Source organism: Solanum lycopersicum, chromosome 6 (assembly GCF_036512215.1).
Source record: "Solanum lycopersicum chromosome 6, SLM_r2.1".
Classification (NCBI taxonomy): Eukaryota; Viridiplantae; Streptophyta; class Magnoliopsida; order Solanales; family Solanaceae; genus Solanum; species Solanum lycopersicum.
The window spans coordinates 2,168,556-2,189,786 of record NC_090805.1 but is presented as its reverse complement, the minus strand read 5'-3'; the positions used below and the strand labels follow the sequence as shown (position 1 = coordinate 2,189,786).

The following is a 21,231-nucleotide window of genomic DNA, read 5'->3' as shown; positions in this document are numbered from 1 at the left end:
ACAAAGTCGTCAATGCAATATCCATTATTACGTGATTTAATGAAATAAAATGAGCTAAAATTTAAACTCATGTCATGCATATATTGACTTGGTGTACACACTTGGTGCGAGTAAATTTTACCCCTATTTTGTCCACTTTGACTAAGTCCCTGACTGAAACAACTAAAAAATTGACTTGAGAATGACAACATTTTCTTCAATAGCAACCAAATTTGCAAATTTGAAGAAAACACATTTTCTATCTTTTTGAGACTAAAGATATTTGCGAAACAATCATATAAAGATTACTCGAGTTCGGAGTCTAAAGGTATAAAATATTAAAAAAAAATTAAAATGGTATATCAATTTTTATATTAACCAAAACGGCAAAATCGCTGAAACAACAGCGATTTCCTCCACCGGAAAAAGCAAAATCGCTAGTACTGCATCGATTTTGCAAAATGTAACTTTTTTTAAAAAAATGCATATTTTCTTATGAGCTATATATTTGAATTTCAAAAAAAAAATTTGAAAATCAATAAAATTTGTTTTAAGGATTTTCTTTTTAAAATTCTTTTTTTGGAAAATCGCTACCTAGGCAGCGATTTCCATTTTTAATTTTTTTTTAAGAAAAGGCAGCGATTTTCTAAAAAAAAAAATTAAAAAAAATTGAAAAAATTGCTGCCTAAGTAGCGATTTGAATTTTTTTTAGAAAAGTTACATTTTGCAAAATCGCTGCAGTAGCAACGATTTTGCTTTTTTGGGTGGAGGAAATCGTTGTTGTTCCAGCGATTTTACCGTTTTGGTTAATATAAAATTTTATGTACCGTTTTGAAATTTTTGTTAATATTTTACAACATTTAGGCTCCGAACTCAAGATTACTCCCTCTATCTTAGTTTATAATGCATAGTCTGAATTTTGAAGAGCCAAATAGTTTGATTTTCGCTATAAATTCAGGCATGAAATCTTTGAAAAAATTTAAAATAAAATTTATATATGTTGAAACTACAGAAAAAGTATTATAATTCACGATAATTTATTCACAAGCCATCTTCCGAGTGATCGCGTGTGAAGTGAAAGAATTGGAGTTTTTGATATCCAGAAACCATCTTGAAAGGTTGAGATATCTTAATCTATCTCCAATAAAAAAAAAACTATTAATATCCAATTTTCTTGAAGGTCATTACCTATTCCGACAAATTCCACAAGATACTTCATCATATAAAAAAATAATCTTCGTGAAGAAATTCTTTTATTTGGAAAATCGATTTTAGAGTCATTGCAATTTAATTTTATCAAAATATTTGAGCATGAAAAATTTGAAATGGAGGTGTCATAAAAATAAAATACCCTTTAAAACACGGCTTTATTGAGTTGACGATAGTTCAAGTAGGGAAAATAAATAACTTATTAATTGAATATAAAACTTGCAAGAAAAAAGTGATATTGAAAATTTAATTCTGACCATTATCTCTTGATATTCTTTGCTCTTCATTTATTTGAATATTCATTTTTCAAAAGTTCCACGTCAGACATCAAATATCAAGTAGGTCCCATAAAAATAAAATACCCTTCTCAACATGACAAAGAAAGATTGAAAAATGACTAACATTTTCTCAAAGACAAAAACAAAACATGTGAGAGAAGAGAATTTTGAACCAAATGTATTATACACTAAGAGTGGTCATGATCATTGTGTGATAACAAAACTATTTTGGCAACTTTGACTCAGTCCTTGGCTAAATTAGACCTCTAACACAACAGTCCAAAAGTTGACTTGAGAATGACAACATTTTCTTCCCTGATAGCAACCAAATTAGCAAATTTGGAAAAAACGTGTGTCTTGTTGATCTTTAATTAGTATAAGTTACGTACAATATCCTATTGAATCGGAAACAATAAACTCAAACTATGATGATGGTTACTAGCAAAGTATTCTCTTCACTTCAGTTTTTCACTGTTTTCTACCTCTTTACAGTTGCATTTGCTTCGACTGAGGAGGCAACTGCCCTCTTGAAATGGAAAGCAACTTTCAAGAACCAGAATAATTCCTTTTTGGCTTCATGGACGACAAGTTCTAATGCATGCAAGGACTGGTATGGAGTTGTATGCTTGAATGGTAGGGTAAACACGTTGAATATTACAAATGCCAGTGTCATTGGTACACTTTATGCTTTTCCATTTTCATCCCTCCCTTTTCTCGAGAATCTTGATCTTAGCAACAACAATATCTCTGGTACCATTCCACCTGAGATTGGTAATCTCACAAATCTTGTCTATCTTGACTTGAACACCAATCAGATTTCAGGAACAATTCCACCACAAATCGGTTCACTAGCCAAGCTTCAGATCATCCGCATATTTAACAATCATTTAAATGGCTTTATTCCTGAAGAAATAGGTTACCTAAGGTCTCTTACTAAGCTATCTTTGGGTATCAACTTTCTTAGTGGTTCTATTCCTGCTTCATTGGGCAATATGACCAACTTGTCTTTTTTATTTCTTTATGAAAATCAGCTTTCTGGCTTTATTCCTGAAGAAATAGGTTACCTAAGGTCTCTTACTAAGCTATCTTTGGATATCAACTTTCTTAGTGGTTCCATTCCTGCTTCATTGGGGAATCTGAACAACTTGTCTTTTTTGTATCTTTACAATAATCAGCTTTCTGGCTCTATTCCTGAAGAAATAGGTTACCTAAGGTCTCTTACTTACCTAGATTTGGGTGAGAATGCTCTTAATGGCTCTATTCCTGCTTCATTGGGGAATCTAAACAACTTGTCTAGGTTGGATCTTTACAATAATAAGCTTTCTGGCTCTATTCCTGAAGAAATAGGTTACCTAAGGTCTCTTACTTACCTAGATTTGGGTGAGAATGCTCTTAATGGCTCTATTCCTGCTTCATTGGGGAATCTAAACAACTTGTCTAGGTTGGATCTTTACAATAATAAGCTTTCTGGCTCTATTCCTGAAGAAATAGGTTACCTAAGGTCTCTTACTTACCTAGATTTGGGTGAGAATGCTCTTAATGGCTCTATTCCTGCTTCATTGGGGAATCTAAACAACTTGTCTAGGTTGGATCTTTACAATAATAAGCTTTCTGGCTCTATTCCTGAAGAAATAAGTTACCTAAGGTCTCTTACTTACCTAGATTTGGGTGAGAATGCTCTTAATGGCTCTATTCCTGCTTCATTGGGGAATCTAAACAACTTGTCTAGGTTGGATCTTTACAATAATAAGCTTTCTGGCTCTATTCCTGAAGAAATAGGTTACCTAAGGTCTCTTACTAAACTATCTTTGGGTAACAACTTTCTTAGTGGTTCTATTCCTGCTTCATTGGGGAATCTGAACAACTTGTTTATGTTGTATCTTTACAATAATCAGCTTTCTGGCTCTATTCCTGAAGAAATAGGTTACTTGAGTTCTCTTACTAATCTATATTTGGGTAATAACTCTCTTAATGGACTTATTCCTGCTTCATTCGGCAATATGAGAAATCTGCAAGCTCTGTTTCTCAATGATAACAATCTCATTGGGGAAATTCCTTCATTTGTGTGCAATTTAACATCACTAGAACTGTTGTATATGCCGAGAAACAATTTGAAGGGAAAAGTTCCGCAATGTTTGGGTAATATCAGTGACCTTCTGGTTTTGTCAATGTCATCTAATAGTTTCAGTGGAGAGCTCCCTTCATCTATTTCCAATTTAACATCACTAAAAATACTTGATTTTGGCAGAAACAATCTGGAGGGAGCAATACCACAATGTTTTGGCAATATTAGTAGCCTCCAGGTTTTTGATATGCAGAATAACAAACTTTCTGGGACTCTTCCAACAAATTTTAGCATTGGATGTTCACTGATAAGTCTCAACTTGCATGGCAATGAACTAGAGGATGAAATCCCTTGGTCTTTGGACAATTGCAAAAAGCTGCAAGTTCTTGATTTAGGAGACAATCAACTCAACGACACATTTCCCATGTGGTTGGGAACTTTGCCAGAGCTGAGAGTTTTAAGGTTGACATCGAATAAATTGCATGGACCTATAAGATCATCAGGGGCTGAAATCATGTTTCCTGATCTTCGAATCATAGATCTCTCTCGCAATGCATTCTCGCAAGACTTACCAACGAGTCTATTTGAACATTTGAAAGGGATGAGGACAGTTGATAAAACAATGGAGGTACCAAGTTATGAAAGATATTACGATGACTCGGTGGTAGTTGTGACAAAGGGATTGGAGCTTGAAATTGTGAGAATTTTGTCTTTGTACACAGTTATCGATCTTTCAAGCAACAAATTTGAAGGACATATTCCTTCTGTCCTGGGAGATCTCATAGCGATCCGTGTGCTTAATGTATCTCATAATGCATTGCAAGGCTATATACCATCATCACTTGGAAGTTTATCTAGAGTGGAATCACTAGACCTTTCGTTTAACCAACTTTCTGGAGAGATACCACAACAACTTGCTTCTCTTACGTTTCTTGAATTCCTAAATCTCTCCCACAATTATCTCCAAGGATGCATCCCTCAAGGACCTCAATTCCGTACCTTTGAGAGCAATTCATATGAAGGTAATGATGGATTACGTGGATATCCAGTTTCAAAAGGTTGTGGCAAAGATCCTGTGTCAGAGACAAACTATACAGTGTCTGCGCTAGAAGATCAAGAAAGCAATTCTAAATTTTTCAATGATTTTTGGAAAGCAGCTCTGATGGGCTATGGAAGTGGACTGTGTATTGGCATATCCATAATATATTTCTTGATCTCGACTGGAAATCTAAGATGGCTTGCAAGAATCATTGAAGAACTGGAACACAAAATTATTATGCAAAGGAGGAAGAAGCAGCGAGGTCAAAGAAATTACAGAAGAAGAAATAATCGCTTCTAGACAAGTTACCAAATACAGAAAGATTTGATTTCAGAACTTCAGGTATTCAAGCTAAGCTCTTACACTAATCTTTTTTAGTTTATTCTAACAACTAATATATAGTTTTTTTTTATCAACAAATACTTATTAACGCTTGATACAAATTGCTAGTAATCAGTTGGAAGCTGTGATATATAACAAAGGCTAAAAATTTATAGTTGTGTGACTCACTTTCTTATTTTTTCAGATTTTCAGGAGCCAAGAATTAGAAGACGCTGGTGTAAAGGATTTGCTTCTTCCTATGTTGCAGCTTATGATTGTTGGATTTGATTTTTAGTTTTATAAGGTTTTCTTCAGTTGGGAAAATGTAATATTTTGAATTTTGATGATATACAATAAATGTTGTGTTTGTTGAATGATCTGTATGCATTTATCGGATCAATAATACTCACCTCAAAGAATCTAAGAGAGTTAGCGCACGATAGAAGAGATAGAACATACAAAGAAGAATACATTACAACCTTGGGCTTTACTGGTTATCTTACACCCCAAAGCTTGTTATTATGGAGGGAAAGGCCAAGTTTTATTTTTAGATATGGGGAGCCTTGGCGTGCTGGTAAGGTTGTAGTGGATAAGGTAACTTCTCCTGTTAATGAATTGAATGATCATAGCAGAGATGTGTTTAAAATTTCTGTTGTATTAGTTTGTAATATTTGGAGGTCTTAAATTGAACAGATGCACATCTGTTCGTGAAAGAGCATGACTATTCTTATAAGTCAACTCTCAAGTTCTATAAATATAAGGACTCCTAAAGTAGCATAAGAAAAAACTGCAGTATACTAAGGCACTGTTGGATCCTGAAGGGAATCGCTGGTAACCCCCTAAACAACATACGTTATATTGGTGGGGGTAGAAGGTACCCAGTGAAATAATCTAGGTTTGCATAGGTTGCCTGCAAACAACAATTATTAAACAAAATCCACACACACTAGCACATGAGAGTAAAAAATTTAATGACGAGATGAAAGAAACTCACGCCAAGATGGACTTTATCAAACAACAAATACATTGTTTGTACCTTTTGGACAACCATTTATCACTCAAAGAAGATCAAGGATTGATGCATTACATCGTTCTTGGAACAAAATTATGTACATAAAACTTACAGGAATCATGTTTTGTGTGTGGTAAAACTCCATAAGGACTAGTCCAAGATACTGAGATCAAGGATTTCTAAGTGCAGCCAATCTCTTCTCCAGTTCATCGATCCCCGAACTGCCAGCACGAAAGCACAACAACAAAATGTACATGAGCGAGTTACTGAGATCAAAGAGCATGAAAAAGGCACTTCATACTAATATGATACAATTATTTACAGGAAGAAAAGAAAAATAGGAAACCGAACCGCAACATACTTTATCTATTAACGAGCAGTGCACTCAAGATAACTAGTATTTTTGCTCGAGGATACAGTAGTACTTGAGTCAAATTTAGATCATCATTTACCATTATTGCCTAGTTATAATAGTTCCTATTATGTATTCCGTTTTTAGTCTCTTAACTCTCCTTTTCAATTTTTTAAAGTAGCCCAGACAAAGTTGGCTACAATTTTTGTGGTTTTAATTGTTTCACCAAATTGGTAAGTTTGAACAGCCAAGAATTACACTCAATTTGTTGAGCTTGGTGAAATGAAACTGATAGCTCAGATCAACGGCTCCAACACCAAGATAGTTGAGTGAAGACTAGCACGGCTTTAACCTGGCTCGCAATTTCTAGCGAAGGACGCATGTTAGTGAAACCTAGCCCGGTTGGTTCTTCCTGTTTCAAATAACTGAGAAACATGTTGTTTCTAGCTTTAAACTTGGTGGATATTCGAGCCTCTTCCCACTATCCTTCTCCATTAAAATACCAAACTTAATTCACCAACAGAATTTGAACTCATGTTGTGTGCCTATCACACATTCTTCTTCGTTACACTACCTTTATTGTTAAACCAAAGCCCTCTTAGCCTAAACATTTTTTTTGGAACTGTGGTATCCGTGTCAGATTGCATGCACCTCGACTAATTCCACGAGATTCCTGTCACCTCCCACCACTAACATGTATCATGTCACTCTGTCCACCAAAGCTAGAACAGATGGGAAGAGATCACCTAGTGTTTTTGTCTCTGTCGGGATTTGAACTTGAGACTTAAAGGTATTCAAACCACATGATTGACCAGTAGGCCAAAACCTTGGGTGCACTTACTTGTTTATTTATTTATTTACTATTGGCTCCACAGGTTTATCTCTCAAACAAGCATGTGAGCGAAGGAAAAGGGAAATAAAGTAAGAAAAAAAACCATATCAAAAGAAAATGAAGACGAACCTGCTTGATTCCTCAGTCCTTTTTCCAGCAATTTTTCCCTTGGGAGCCGCTGACAACTGTCCATATTAAAACACAGGATATTCAATTTTACACGGTAATTGTCGGAGCCCAACTCATTTCCTTCTTTTAAGTGGGAATACTGCTAGTTCCAATCTGAACCAATAATGAAAAACTAACCTGTGAGGCAACATCAATTCCAATTTCATCAAGGACCTGCAAAAATAAGACTGAGTTAATGTGCAAGAATCTGATAAGTAGGTGGGACCATGTGTATACAACTTTTTTCTTCGGTAACAGTGAATGTGTATAGAAATTTAGTATATACATATTTTAATGCACTTCAATAATTGTTTGATTTCAAGCAAGAATATTCCACATTCAATCGTCATCCCATTTTCAATTAAAACACATATCCATCACCATTTGAATCTGAGATCCTAAATACACTCTACTGAACCTCTAAACAATTAAAAAGGTCCAAAATATATCCCATCGCAGTTTCCACCTTTAGAGCGAGGGACATATTTGGACCTTTTTTATTTCAGGAGTATATTTGTGATAAATATAACGTTGGGGGCTTTTATGAGCTGATAGATTAGCGAATGACATATATAAGACATATCACAAATGTTAGGGGCATTTTTTGCCATTTTCCATAAAAGAATCCAGAATAATACATTCTATAAAGAAGACAATGATCATGCAGACACCCATAATGACAGCAATCAGTACTTAATGGATATTTTCAATTAAATCAACTACTAAGATAGCATAAAGTAAATACACATTGCTTGGTGCATGTCCACTAACTATTTTCAGTCATTACAAAATGGGGATTTTAAAAGCATACCTGATTTGTCAAATCTTCAGTTTCCTCTTCTGCTTCGTCATCATCTATAGCATCATCTATGGCATCTGACATCATTTCAGTCTACATATACGAACACCATATTAATGAGTTGACTTCTAATAATCTGAGTGGACATGAAGGAGCTATGATTTTATTTTAAAATCAGTAATAATGTGCAATCAGTCTTACCGTCATATCCAATTGAGCTGATTGCTTCTGGAAATCTTGCATCACCTTCGCTTGCTTTGCAGGGTCCATTTGCTGCATTGAGTCAACTAATAATAGTTAAAATTTAGAAGGAATGATGGTGACTTCACATACAACACAAATGCCATGTTTTAATGAGTAATATGAAAATAAATAAAATAATGGAGGTAACAAGAAAAAGGAACAAAGAAAAGAGGAGTCGAGAAACACGAAAGGATCAAACTGCTAGTCCCAATATAACCCACATCTTTAATTTATCCACAAGGACCTAAGAGGGTTCAAGAGAACACGAAGTAGCGTCCCACCAACAACATCATACCTAGTGTAATCTCACTGAAGAGTGCAGGAACCCTCTCATCATGAGATCCATCTCCATGTATATGAAGATGAACACAACAACAACATACCTAGTGTAATCCCACAAATGGTGTCTGGGGAGGGTGGGTATACGCAAAGCTTACACCTACCTTTGTGGGTAGAGAGGTTGTTTCTGATGCACCATCGGCTCAAGAAAGATAATTTTCAAAGAAGTGAAAGCGTAAAAAAGTTACGATGAAATAATAAAGACAAAGAAGTTCTGACATCAAATAGTAAAGAAAACCAAAGAACAAGAAACTACAATAGTAATAAAATAAAATTGGAGAATAAGATAATGCTAGCACAATAGTGTGATAATACTGGCCAATAAGTCCCATTGGAGGAGTTTACAAAGTGTTTGCCAAGCTCCTGGCAGAGAGAATGAAGGTGGTAATTAGCAAGCTAGTCAACAGGCATGAAACGGCCTTCATCCAGGGGAGACAAATTCTAGATGCAGCCTTAATAGCAAGTGAATGTGTTGATTCAAGGATCAAAGGTGAAACCCTAGGGATCATGTATAAGCTTGATATTGAGAAGGCTTATGATCATGTGGATTGCAAGTTTCTTCTCAATATTTTGAAATAAATGGGGTTTGGAGAAAAATGGTTGAAGTGGATAGAATTTTGTATTAAAACTGTTCGGTTCTCTATTTTGGTGAATGGAGAACCAATTGGTTTTTTTCCCTCAGAAAGAGGACTGAGGACTGAGACAAGGTGATCCTCTTTCTCCTTTCCTTTTCATTTTAGCTATGGAAGGACTAAATAGTATGGTGAGGGTAGCCACTCAAAAGAACTGGCTAAAAGGTTTCAAGGTGGGCAACCAAGCCGGAGTAGATGTACAGATTTGTCATCCTCTATGCAGATACTATGATCTTTTGTGAGGCCAAGGAAGAGCAGGTATGTTTCATCAGGGGCTTTCTGTGAATTGGAGGAAGAGTAGTATGTTCCAAGTTAAAGATGTATCTAATATTCAATGCCTGGCAAATATTTTGAGTTGCAAAGTAGAAAATCTGCCAACTACATACCTGGGGATGCCACTGGGTAACACCCACAAAGAGTTAGAGATATGGGATGGAGTAGTGGAAAAAAAAAATTGTCTGTCGAAATGCTTCGAGATATGTTTAACAGTTCTACCAATTAAAAAAGAAAATCCTCCCAGGCACGGAATCCAATGTAATTTTTAAATCAACTCCCAACCTTTATCCCCTCCGGCAATCCTTCTGATCACCGGAATCCTCCCTCCCTCTTTGGGTACATTCTAATGTACTCAAACTCGATCAACTTTTTGGGGTTGCTTTTGAAGGATGTGATAAGGCGGCTTTTGATCTATTTCTGAGAATTGATCAAAAGAGGGGGGATTTGAGGCAGAAGGTGGAGACAACACCAATCAAAGCAAAGAACACAATCCCTAAGGAGATAAGAAATTTGGAATTTCATGTTAAGTTTAAAGAAGGGGAATCAAGAAACAAGGGGAGAATAACAAACACAAATTTCCAATGAAAGTCAAAATCCTTTCTTGGAATGTAAGGGGGGTAAATGGAGAAGAAAAAAGGGGGACAGTTGGGAGATTATTCCAACAATTGGGGGCTGATATTTATGTTCTGGTTGAAACAAAATTGGGAGGATCGGAGGTGAATGTTTTCAAACAATTATGGCAAAATAGATGGATGGGGGAACTTCATTTGGATGCTATAGGCAGAAGTGGTGGAATCGTAGTGATTTGGGATAAACGGGTGTGGAGAGGAGAGTTGGTAATAGCTGCAAACCAAATGGTGACCTGCAAGTTTGAAGGCATTAATCAGGCATTCACATGGTTCCTTTCAGCTGTGTATGCCTCGTGTGATCCAATAACTAGAAGAGAACTTTGGCAAGAATTCATCAACATCAAAGAACTGTGTAATGGGACTAGGGTAGTGTGTGGAGATTTTAATGCTACAAGTACCCAAATGAAAGATCAGAAGGGCATAAGAATTACTTCACCAATGACTGAATTCTCTGATTGGATTAATGAGATGGAGTTTATCGACCCTCCTTTATTTGGGGGGTCTTTTACCTGGAAAAGGAGGGGACAATCACATGTCTGCTTCCAGAATTGATAGGTTTTTATTCTCTCCCCAGTGGGATGAGACCTTCACACGGATAAAACAGAGCATGCTTCCCAAAATAGGTTCTGATCACAATCCAATTTTGCTCGATTGCAGAGATTTAAATTTGAAGAAGTCTTACTTCAAGTTTGAACAATGGTGGTTAAGGGTGGAGGGTTTCGCAGACAAAGTTAAAGATTGGTGGGCATCTTTTAATATCACGGGTACGGGCTCTTATGTCCTAGCCACCAAGTTGAGGATGCTTAAGGGGAAGCTAAAAGAACGAAAACGGGAGAATAGGAACAATTGGAATCAGAGAAAAGAGGAAATCTTAAATCAGTTGTCAATTTTAGAAAAGACTCAAGAGTCGAGATTACTATCAGAGATGAGTTACTTCAGAAAGTACACCTTTCAATGGAGTTTGAAGATGTTACAAAAAACGAGGAAATAGCTTGGAGGCAGAGGTCTAGAATACACTGGCTCAAACACGGAAACAAAAATACCAAGTATTTTCACCGGATGGCTACAGCTCATAAAAGATTCAACACCATTGACAAGCTGATGGTTGAAGGGGTTACAGTAACAGATTCAGAAGAAATTAAAGGAACTATAATCAATTACTATCAAAATCTTTACAGAGAAACAGAACAATGGAGGCCAGAATTTAAAGTACAGCGAGCGGAAAGCATTACACGAGGAAAATGTATGGCTGCAGAGGCAATTTGAGGAAGAGAAAAATTTAAATTGCATAAAAGCATGTGCTAGTGATAAGGCCCCCGGATCAGATGGCTTTCCGATGAGTTTTTTCCAAAACTTCTTGGAGATACTGAAGACAGACTTCACTTCATGAATGCAGTGAGACAATTTCATGAAAGACATGAAATGGAGAAGAGTCTCAATGCCACCTATTTGGCTCTAATCCCAAAAAAGAAAGGAGCTTTGGAACTTAGGGATTTCAGACCCATCAGTCTCATTAGTGGAGTGTACAAGGTTTTTGGCAAGCTGTTGGCAGAGAGATTAAAGAAAGTGATAAGCAAATTAGTGAATAATCACCAAATGGCCTTCATTCAAGGAAGACAAATTATGGATGTCGCGTTAATAGCAAGTGAGTGTGTAGACTCAAGGATTAAAGGAGAGATCCCACGAATCATGTGCAAGCTTGATGTAGAAAAGGCATATGCTCATGTCAAATGGGAGTTTCTACTTAATATACTGAGGCAGATGGGGTTTGGAGACAAATGGCTTAAATGGATAGGATTTTGCATCAAAACTGTTAGGTTCTCCATACTTGTTAATGGAGAACCTGCTGGTTTTTTTCCTTCTGAGAGAGGTTTATAACAAGGAGACCCTCTCTCCCCTTTCCTTTTTGTTTTAGCTATGGAGGGTCTTAACAGTATGATTAGAGTGGCCAATCAGAAGGACTAGATAAAGGGTTTCAACATTGGTAATCAGTCAGGGGTCAATTTGCAGATAAGTCACCTTTTATATGCAGACGACATACTAATATTTTGCGATACAAAGGCTGAACAAGTTAGTTACATTAGAGTTGTTTTTGGTGTTTTTGAGGTCGTCTCCAGACTAGCTGTGAACGGGGGGAAAAGCAGCATCTTCCAAGTCAAGGAAGTGGCAAATATTTTAGATGTTGGCAAGCATCTTGCAATGCAAGATAGAGCACTTACCAACTACTTACCTGGGAATGTCTTTGGGGAATAATCATAAGGAGCTGGTGATTTGGGATGGAATCATTGAGAAGACAGAGAAGAGGTTGGCTAACTGGAAGGCAAACTATCTATCTCTGGGAGGAAGAGTCACTCTGATCAATTCGGTCCTAGATGCATTGCCTACATATGTTATGTCTCTTTTCCCTTTACCAGCAAAGGTAGAAGAGAGGTTGGATAAATTGAGGCGTGATTTCCTATGGTCGGGGAACAAAGAAGGAAAAAAATACACTTAGTTAAATGGCAGACAGCCTTACAAAGCAAGAAGACAGGGGTCTTGGCATAAAAAATCTGAGGGTCCAGAACAAAAGTCTACTTTCTAAATGGCTTTGGAGATTTGTGGTTGAAGATCAGGCATTATGGAGAAGAGCAATTCTCAACAAGTATGGGCAGAACCGAGGAGTGGATGTCTAACGTAGTAGATAGCACGTATAGGGTATCAGTTTGGAGATCAACCAAAAATTTATGGGATAGTCTAAAGAAGAATTTGGTGCTCAAGGTGGGAGAGGGTAACAAAGTATTTTTTTTTGGAAGGACAAGTGGATTGGATAAGAGTGTCTAACACGGTTTTCCCCGATCTCTTCTCGTTTTGCACCAATCCTGAGGCTAAAATTTCTGAGATTTGATCTCCTCAGGGATGGAACCTCACCTTCAGGAGAAATCTAAATGATTGGGAAGTGGATAGAATTGCTGAACTGCTACTCAAATTGGGTGAATTCACGGGCCTTATTACAGAAGCAGATGGTATAAGATGGAAACATGACTCTGATGGCAAGTTCTCTGTACGTAGATTGTATAGGAGAGAGGACATGACTCACTCTGGGGGAATTCATGGTCCATGGAAACAAATATGGGAGGGCAACACCCCAACCAAGGTGAAATGCTTCACCTGGTTGGTCACCACAAGGGCATGTCTCACTCAGGAGAAACTCAGAAAAAGAGGCTTCCAGATTGTCTCCAGATTTTCTTTTGTCATGAGAAGGAAGAAACTAAAAACCACTTATTCCTACACTGTAGGGTTACTATTCAGATGTGGCGCATGGTATACATCATTTCTCAAGAGCCTTGGGTGATGCCAGAACATACTGCTGATCTTTTGAGTTGCTGGAAGAAGAGGGAGAAAGACACAAAAAAATGGTGGTCTATAGTACCAGCTTGTGTCTGGTGGGCAATTTGGAGAGAAAGAAATCTTAGGTGTCATGAGAATATTACTAACACTATGCAGAAAGTTAAAGAAAATTGCATTAATATGTTTCTTTTTTGGTGTAAAGAAAAGGGTATAGAAGTAGCAGAACAGTTGGTAGATTTCCTAGGATCAATGTAATTATGGTTTTAGCTTGTAATTTTTTGGAGGTAGCCAGCATACCCTTAATGCTGAAGAATACAACTTTAACAATCAAAAAAAAAAGAGAGAAAAAATTAGCCACCTGGAAGACCCGATACCTTTCCTTCGTAGGAAGAATTACATTGACCAATGCAGTCCTGGATGCCCTACCAACTTATGTTATGTCCCTTTTACCCCTACCTGCGAAAGTGGAGGAGAGATTGGATAATTTGAGGAAGTTCCTCTGGTTGGGTAACAAGGAAGGAAAAGGTATTCACCTGGTCAAATGGCAAACTGTACAACTTAGTAAGAAAGCTGGTGGGCTGGGTGTTAAGAACTTGGGGCTACAAAACATATGTCTTTTATCAAAATGGTTGTGGAGGTTTGGTAAAAGAGGATCATGCTCTTTGGAAGGATGTTATCATCAGCAAATACGAACAGACTGAGCAATGGACAGCCAACACTGTGACTAACACTTATGGGGTCTCAGTTTGGAGAACTATCAGAAATTTGTGGCCTAGATTGTCCGGGAGCATAGGTTATAAGGAGGGTGAAGGGACTCGAATTCTATTCTGGAAAGACAAATGGATCAGCCAGAACTCCCTCATGGAGGATTTTCCAGATTTATTTTTCTTTCTGTGACAGTCCTGAAGCATCCACTGCTAAGATCTGGACTAACCAAGGATGGAATATCATCTTTAGGAGGCTTCTAAATGACTGGGAGATTGAGAGTGTGGCCAGCTACTGCAAAGGTTGTATGATTTCTCTGGTTTAAATACCAGCCCTGATACAATCAAATGGAGACACGATAGAGATGGAGAATTTTCAGTCGGAAGATTATACAGAAGAAATCTGATCTCACAACCTAGGAACATCCCTGGACCTTGGAAACAAATATGAAAATCTAATATCCCTACCAAGATTAAGCGTTTCACATGGAAGGTATGTAGAAGAGCATGTCTCACTTAGGAGAAACTGAAAAAGAGAGGTTTTGAGATTGTCTCAAGGTGCTTCTTTGCAAGGAAAAGGAGGAAACAAATAACCATTTGTTCCTCCATTGTAGAGTGACTTCTCAGGTGTGGTATATGTTTCTTAGTCTCATCCAAAAACCATGGGTGATGCCTGAGCATACGGCAGATCTTCTAACCTGCTGGAAGAGAAGAGGTGGGAGTAAAAATCAGAAAAAATGGTGGAGCCTAGTTCCTTCTTGCATATGGTGGTCAGTCTGGAAGGAAAGAAACAATAGATGTTTTGAGAATATTACTAATCCAATGCAGAAAGTAAAAGAAAACTACATTAATACTTTATATCTTTGGTGTAAAGAAGAGGGTATAGATGAGGTAGAACAGCTAGTAGACTTCTTAGGCTATCCGTAATTACAATTACTTGCACTGTAATTAAAGAAACAATTGATGTTTTGAGAATATTACTAATCCAATGCAGAAAGTAAAACAAAACTACATTAATACTTTATATCTTTGGTGTAAAGAAGAGGGTATAGATGAGGTAGAACAGCTAGTAGACTTCTTAGGCTATCCGTAATTACGATTACTTGCACTGTAATTTTTTTGACATTGCTGAGGAATACAACTTTACCTTGCTAAAAAAAATAGTGATAATACTGGCAAGGGAGTGGATAGGTGCTCTAGGCTTGACCCATGCTCTACCATTGGAAAGGGAGAGATCGCTCGACTACATACTAACCATATACCCTAATCTTTGACCTCCATGCTCTCCTTTCTAGGGTCATGTCCTCGTTAGCTCAAATGTGTCTTGTCGTGTCGAATCACCTCTCCCCAATTCTTCCTCGGCCTACCTCTCCTTAGACCTATCATTGTCAACCTCTCGCACCTCCTCATTGGGGCGTTGTGCTCTCTTCACAAGCCTAAACCATCTCTGACTCGCTTCCCGCATTGTATCCTGCATGGAGGCCATCCCACCTTGTCCCGTATATTTATTCCAAACCTTGTCCCTCCTAGTATGCCTAAACATTCATCAAAAGCATCCTCATTTATTCTACCTTCACCATCTGAATGTGAGAGTTCTTAATAGGACAACACTCAACCACGTACAACAAGGCTGGGCTAACAACCGCTCTATAGAACCTACCTTTAAGTCTCAGTGACACATTTTTATTCCGTAAAACGCTAGGTCCGAGCTTCCATTTCATCCACCATGCTCCAATATGATGCGAGACAACCTCATCGGTCTCCCCATTTCCTTGAATTATAGCCACGTGCGTATGAAGATGAGTTAATATTTCATTCTGTTTTTAAGAATAAAAACAACAGAGATTTTTTTTTTGTTTCATTCTCTCATACAACAACAAACCCAGTGCAGTCCCAAAAGTGGGTCTAGGAAGGATAGAGTGTATGCAGATCTCTCAAACAAACAAATGGAAATATTAAATTAGATATCATGATCTTTGGACATCAAACCTTATTCATAGCAGTCATAGCCTTAGTGGCTCCTTTCATGCCTGAAGCAACCGAAGATTGGGCAGATATTGCCTGCAATGGGCATTAAGCTTTTCAAATGCATCCGTAAAAGAGGAATGAGGAACTGAAATCAGTAAGCATGTAACATGAACTTGGAGGAGTACCTGTGTGTGAGTCGCTATACCTCTCATTTGAGCCCGACTACCTTGCAAGTTCGCTATTTGCTGTCTAAGCCTGATTAACTGACGTGCTAGAACTTTTGTTGCTGTCTGAAAATGCAGAGAGAAAAGCAGATGACACATGAGTTCCAAATGATATGGTACCATCTGAGTATTCAGCTGTTACTTAAGCAGCAACACGATAAATTACAATAACTAATTAAGTCTCCAGGGATGATGCTCGAGACCCACCTCATTTCCAGTTTTAGCAGTCCTTTTTATTTCAGCAACAAGTTTTTTTTCCTGTTCCATGAAAGAAAGAAATAAAAATATCTCTTAATGATGTGATATCATGTGAAGAACCATAAGTAAAGTAAGTGTGATATACATGAAAAGTTTACTAGCTCTAAAATCGCAAAAAAAAAGTGTATCTCATGAACACACACTATGCACTTTCAAGAACAGTCATCAGAATCAAGATCTGGACATACCTCTGATTGTAAAGCGGAAATTTCCTTCTCAATACCTACATCGCAATATTAAAACTAAATTAAATTACTCAACAGATACTTACAAGAAGCACTTGCAAACCAAAAAGAAAATTGTGGATATCAGTGTGATGATCTTCCTAACTTGCTCTCTATCCAGTTCACCAACATGTTAAAGCTAACATAAAGTTGCCCAAGTAGAACGGATGGCATATGTATATTCATTTGAAAGAAATGGGTAATGAAAGAAATTTGTCCATAGTTACAAAAAATGCGTGAGCCAATCCAGGCAGTGGATAATTTAGTTCCCCCCATCCCCAAAGATACTTTGCACAAGAACCTAGCAACACACAATTAAAGACATTACAGTATACCCCAATCTCTAGTAGACACAATAATGAATTTCCTAAATGCAATCGGTAATCCATCCTAAACAAAGATCAAGAACATCTTTCACATCCTTGCGCAAGTAGAAAGGCCTTGGTTGAACGTAATAACACTGTTGTGGCACCCAAGGGTGTGGCCTAGTGGTCAATGAAGTGGGTTGAAAACCATGAGTCTCAGATTCCTTCCCATTAGGAGGCAAACAACTAGGTGATTTCTTTCTTATCTATCCAAGCCTTGGTGGATAGAGTAGTACATGTGTTAGTGCCATGTAGAATTAGTCAAGGTGTGTGCAATGCCAAGACACTATGGTTATCCAAAAAAATATTTAGAACGTTTGTCATTTATGATACAAGTAGCTATTGCAGAAGACACTTAATAAAAACTGGAGCATCTTATTATACAAGGTATATCAGGCCAATTTAAACAAAGATTCAAAAAGACCAACTCTTGTTTGGAAGACCTTCCAAAGGCTTTCGTGTGTGTGGATATTGAGATCAATAAACTTGTTAAATCCTCTGCCAGTGAGTTACTCTATTTACTTCCTAAGCCTGTAGAGTTACTGTTTATCTCACTTGTATACCTCAGGTTTACAAAAACTTTACTTTCTTTTCTGATTGGAATTAATAATACTTTCTGTCAACTATCCAAACCTATATCGGCATAGCTCATAAAGCCCCCACAATATCATCTAGTACCAATGACCTAACAATTTAATGTCATATCAACTGTGTCTCAATCCAAACTATGCAGGGTACAATATGAGTTCCTCGTATTTAGAGCATTCACATCATAGTTTTGACTATTTTTACATTGGTCATGCATCAACCAACTGCAAGTCTCTTCCTTTTACAACTATGTAATGGTCTAATGTATTCAAAAAAAAAAAGTTACAGCGAGAATGAAATGCAAAGGTCGAATATGATCATACAATTCAAATACTACCTTGCCCCTTATATTTTTTCTCATCATTCTACACATTATCAAATCATGGAAAAGGTGAAGAAAAGGCCAATGATAAATGAAATAAAATTGGAATAACTAATCACGGAAGTTATAACAATTGAGGTAATGCAGTTTCAGCCAGACAATATTTAAAGATAGTGTGTACCTTTCAACATATTAAAACTCCCAATTGAATTTACTAGAACATATATATATATATATAGTGGAAGATGTAGTTTATTAACAACAGGTTAACCCGAACCAACTATTTGGATACAGAACATGGATATATATGTGTGTGTGTCTTTTGTGTGTGTTTAACCACCAAAATTTCAACAATATTCCCTCCATTTCAATCGGTTTGTCTTACGTTCTTCCAAGTCAGTCCTTTTCAAAAAAAAAAAAAGTCTCTTTCGGCAACTCTTCAATTCTAACTTTTCACGTGGCATGTTTAATATCATTGTATTCTAACTGAAACAAAAGGAGTATTATATTCCCAACCATAATTTCAGAAGTCGAATAAGTTATGTGTACGAACATTAAAGACAAAAACCCGTCAAATTTAAATCTTTGATTCACTTCTGCACATATACATATAGTTCAATTTCGAGACAATGGATGTCCTATGAACTCAATGTATCTTGTTTCCAGGGGAAAGGAGGAACAAAAGTTTAAAACCGTTTTACCTCTGGTGGCATGAGTCAGTTCTCTTCTACTTTCCCTAAGCGCTTCTGTCATAAAAAATAAAAATCAAATCTTTAGCTCAATATTATGAATGATCAAACACCAAGAATCATAAAAACTCAATTTTTTTTAAGAGGTTCCAACAATCAATCAACTAAACCTCAATCCCACAAAATGGGGTCTGGTGAGGAGGGTAGAGTGTACTCCATACCTCAAGATAACCCCAAATCAGTATTCTAAGGCAACAATAACATAAACAAACAAACAAAAAATTGACTTTTGATGAAATTTAGAAGTTAAAAATCGAACCTTTGGCATTGGGTTTCTTGGAAAAGATGTTCATATTGATTAAATCAAACAACAAATATTAAAATTATGGAAAATTGGGATTCTGAGTCTTCTGATAATTGGGAGAGAAGAATGGAAGCTGCAAGGAATTTGTATCTTTTCATATTTTTAACTCAAGCAGACGACAAGTATTTTTTTTTCTTCCAAAGCCCCCAAAAGTTTTGGTTATTATATTAGTAAACCACAAAATTCTAAGGTGCGTCAATTTGGTAGTCGGTTAGAATTACGCTATAAATCTTTTATATAAAAATTTATATATATACTCCCTCCGTCACATATTAGATAAACATCTTTCTAAAAATATTTATCCAATACTCTCTTTGTCCTTAATTATTTATCTTTTTTTTTAATTGTCCCTAATTACTTATTTATTTTGACAAATTAATAAGAAAATTTTTTTTACCTATTATAATCTCAGTTAATCATCATATCATATATTATTATAAGCATGAAGCCTCAAAGATAAAAATTGAAAGACCAATTTATCCCTAAATATCAAAATATTGAACCACATTTATTATTTGATAATTAAACAATTCTCTTAACCAAATTGTAAAAAAAAAACTTAAAACAATTAAAACGTCTATTCAAATTTCTGCCATTATTGTGCTCTACATTTACCAATGCAAATTTTACTAAATATTGTTATTTAATCTTTAAAAATAAGTTATCCCTTCAATATTAACTACAATGTTTTAAAACATTTCATATCCATGGTTACTAATTTAATGATAAAACTCAAAAATCTGTAACTAATCCATTAGTTAGGTAAATATTACATGGATATTAAGATGTAAAACATAACTGAAATGAAACTTGAGTGGCTAAAGCGGAAGATCAAATGAAGAAAGAGATTACTCTTGATGAAATTTTACGAATAGAATAAGCCAAGGGAAGAAAAGATATGTAATTGATTCAACGTTTGGAGAGAAAATTCCTGAAGAATGGACTACGTACTTATATTATTATAAGTGAGAAGCTCCAACATAGAAAAATTGGATTACCATTTTGCTCTTAGACTAAATAAAAATATTATAAAACATGTAAATAATAAAATATTAAAAGTTGAGTAGTCATTTTAAAAACAAGTTATTTATCCGTAATTTAACTACATTGATAGAAATCTTTCATATCCCCATTAATTAACTTAATACAGATTACTTGAACTCAATTTATAATCCTACTGATTTATATCTCACATTTACTATTTTTTACCTTGAGCTTCCAAAAGTTATATGAACTTTTCATGTTCCTTGTTAAATAGAATTGGAGCAATATATAGTCATGTGCACTGATTTTCTACAACTCAAGTCACATTAATCTTTCATCTTTAAGCTTTATATAATACTGATCAAAAAGGAAATAATGTTACATAAAACGGGACGGAGAGATATATAGATCATTAGCAGCTATCATATATTATTACAAGTGGGAAGCTCCAAAGTAAAAAGTTGAATTATCATTTTATTCTTTTAATAAATTAAAATTTAATTAATTATTTAATTAAATACAAATATTTTAATTACATTATGATAGAATTTAAGTCATTAAGCCTTTTAATAATAAAAACTTACCAGAAGCATGCTGAGCAATGGGTCTCGCAAAATGGTCCAACTCGCCTTTTCTGCAAGATGAACCTTTTAATGATGATTTCGAGAAGACCTCTTAAGGTGCATGACACAAGAAGAATTTTCTTAAGGTGCATGAAACTAGAAGGAAAATTAAAAACCAAAGATACTCCCACAATTAAGTATGGATGTGATAAGTTTTTTTTGGGTTAAATTATCTTTAATAATTTCATTCTCTTCAACTTCTTAACTTAAATAATTTCATTCTCTTCATTTTCTTAGCTTTAATAATTTGATTCTCTTCAACTTCCCTTACCTAAAATTCCTTATTTAAAGTCACATTAAAGAACACCAAATTTGTAAATCTCCAGATTTACAAATTTGAACATTTTACTCCAATGTATGCCAGATTTTCTCCGATTAAGAACTATTTTCTCATTTTTCTTTTATCATTTTTGTTTCT

At 35.9% G+C, this 21,231-nt stretch overlaps 2 protein-coding genes across 2 annotated transcripts; one reads left to right on the top strand and one right to left on the bottom strand.

The window, feature by feature from the left end:
• The first annotated feature begins 1,108 nt into the window (after window positions 1-1,108).
• On the top strand, window positions 1,109-5,265 carry LOC101266520 (disease resistance protein Cf-2.2-like). Its single transcript, XM_010323522.4, has 2 exons — window positions 1,109-4,912; window positions 5,097-5,265. The coding sequence occupies exon 1, from the start codon at window positions 1,892-1,894 to the stop codon at window positions 4,868-4,870; it is 2,979 nt and encodes a 992-aa protein (XP_010321824.1). The 5' UTR covers window positions 1,109-1,891; the 3' UTR covers window positions 4,871-4,912; window positions 5,097-5,265.
• A 616-nt stretch (window positions 5,266-5,881) lies between these two features.
• Window positions 5,882-19,345, bottom strand: LOC101266227 (vacuolar protein sorting-associated protein 2 homolog 3). The gene is made up of 11 exons (XM_004240440.5): window positions 19,162-19,345; window positions 18,855-18,899; window positions 16,843-16,877; window positions 16,604-16,654; window positions 16,358-16,462; window positions 16,194-16,265; window positions 8,256-8,327; window positions 8,067-8,147; window positions 7,394-7,429; window positions 7,217-7,272; window positions 5,882-6,124 (listed from the first exon to the last, which is right to left on the bottom strand). The coding sequence occupies exons 1-11, from the start codon at window positions 19,193-19,195 to the stop codon at window positions 6,073-6,075; spliced, it is 639 nt and encodes a 212-aa protein (XP_004240488.1). The 5' UTR covers window positions 19,196-19,345; the 3' UTR covers window positions 5,882-6,072.
• Between the last annotated feature and the right edge of the window lie 1,886 nt (window positions 19,346-21,231).

What these genes read in the sequence shown, in the direction of transcription:
- LOC101266520 (XM_010323522.4), top strand. Translation starts at nt 1,892, where the DNA reads ATGATGATGGTTACTAGCAAAGTATTCTCTTCACTTCAGTTTTTCACT.
- LOC101266227 (XM_004240440.5), bottom strand. Translation starts at nt 19,195, where the DNA reads ATGAACATCTTTTCCAAGAAACCCAATGCCAAAG. An exon ending in CTGCTAAAACTGGAAATGAG is followed by an intron (nt 16,463 to 16,603) that starts GTGGGTCTCGAG and finishes CTGCATTTTCAG; the next exon opens with ACAGCAACAAAAGTTCTAGC. An exon ending in GAATTGATGTTGCCTCACAG is followed by an intron (nt 7,273 to 7,393) that starts GTTAGTTTTTCA and finishes TAATATGGACAG; the next exon opens with TTGTCAGCGGCTCCCAAGGG.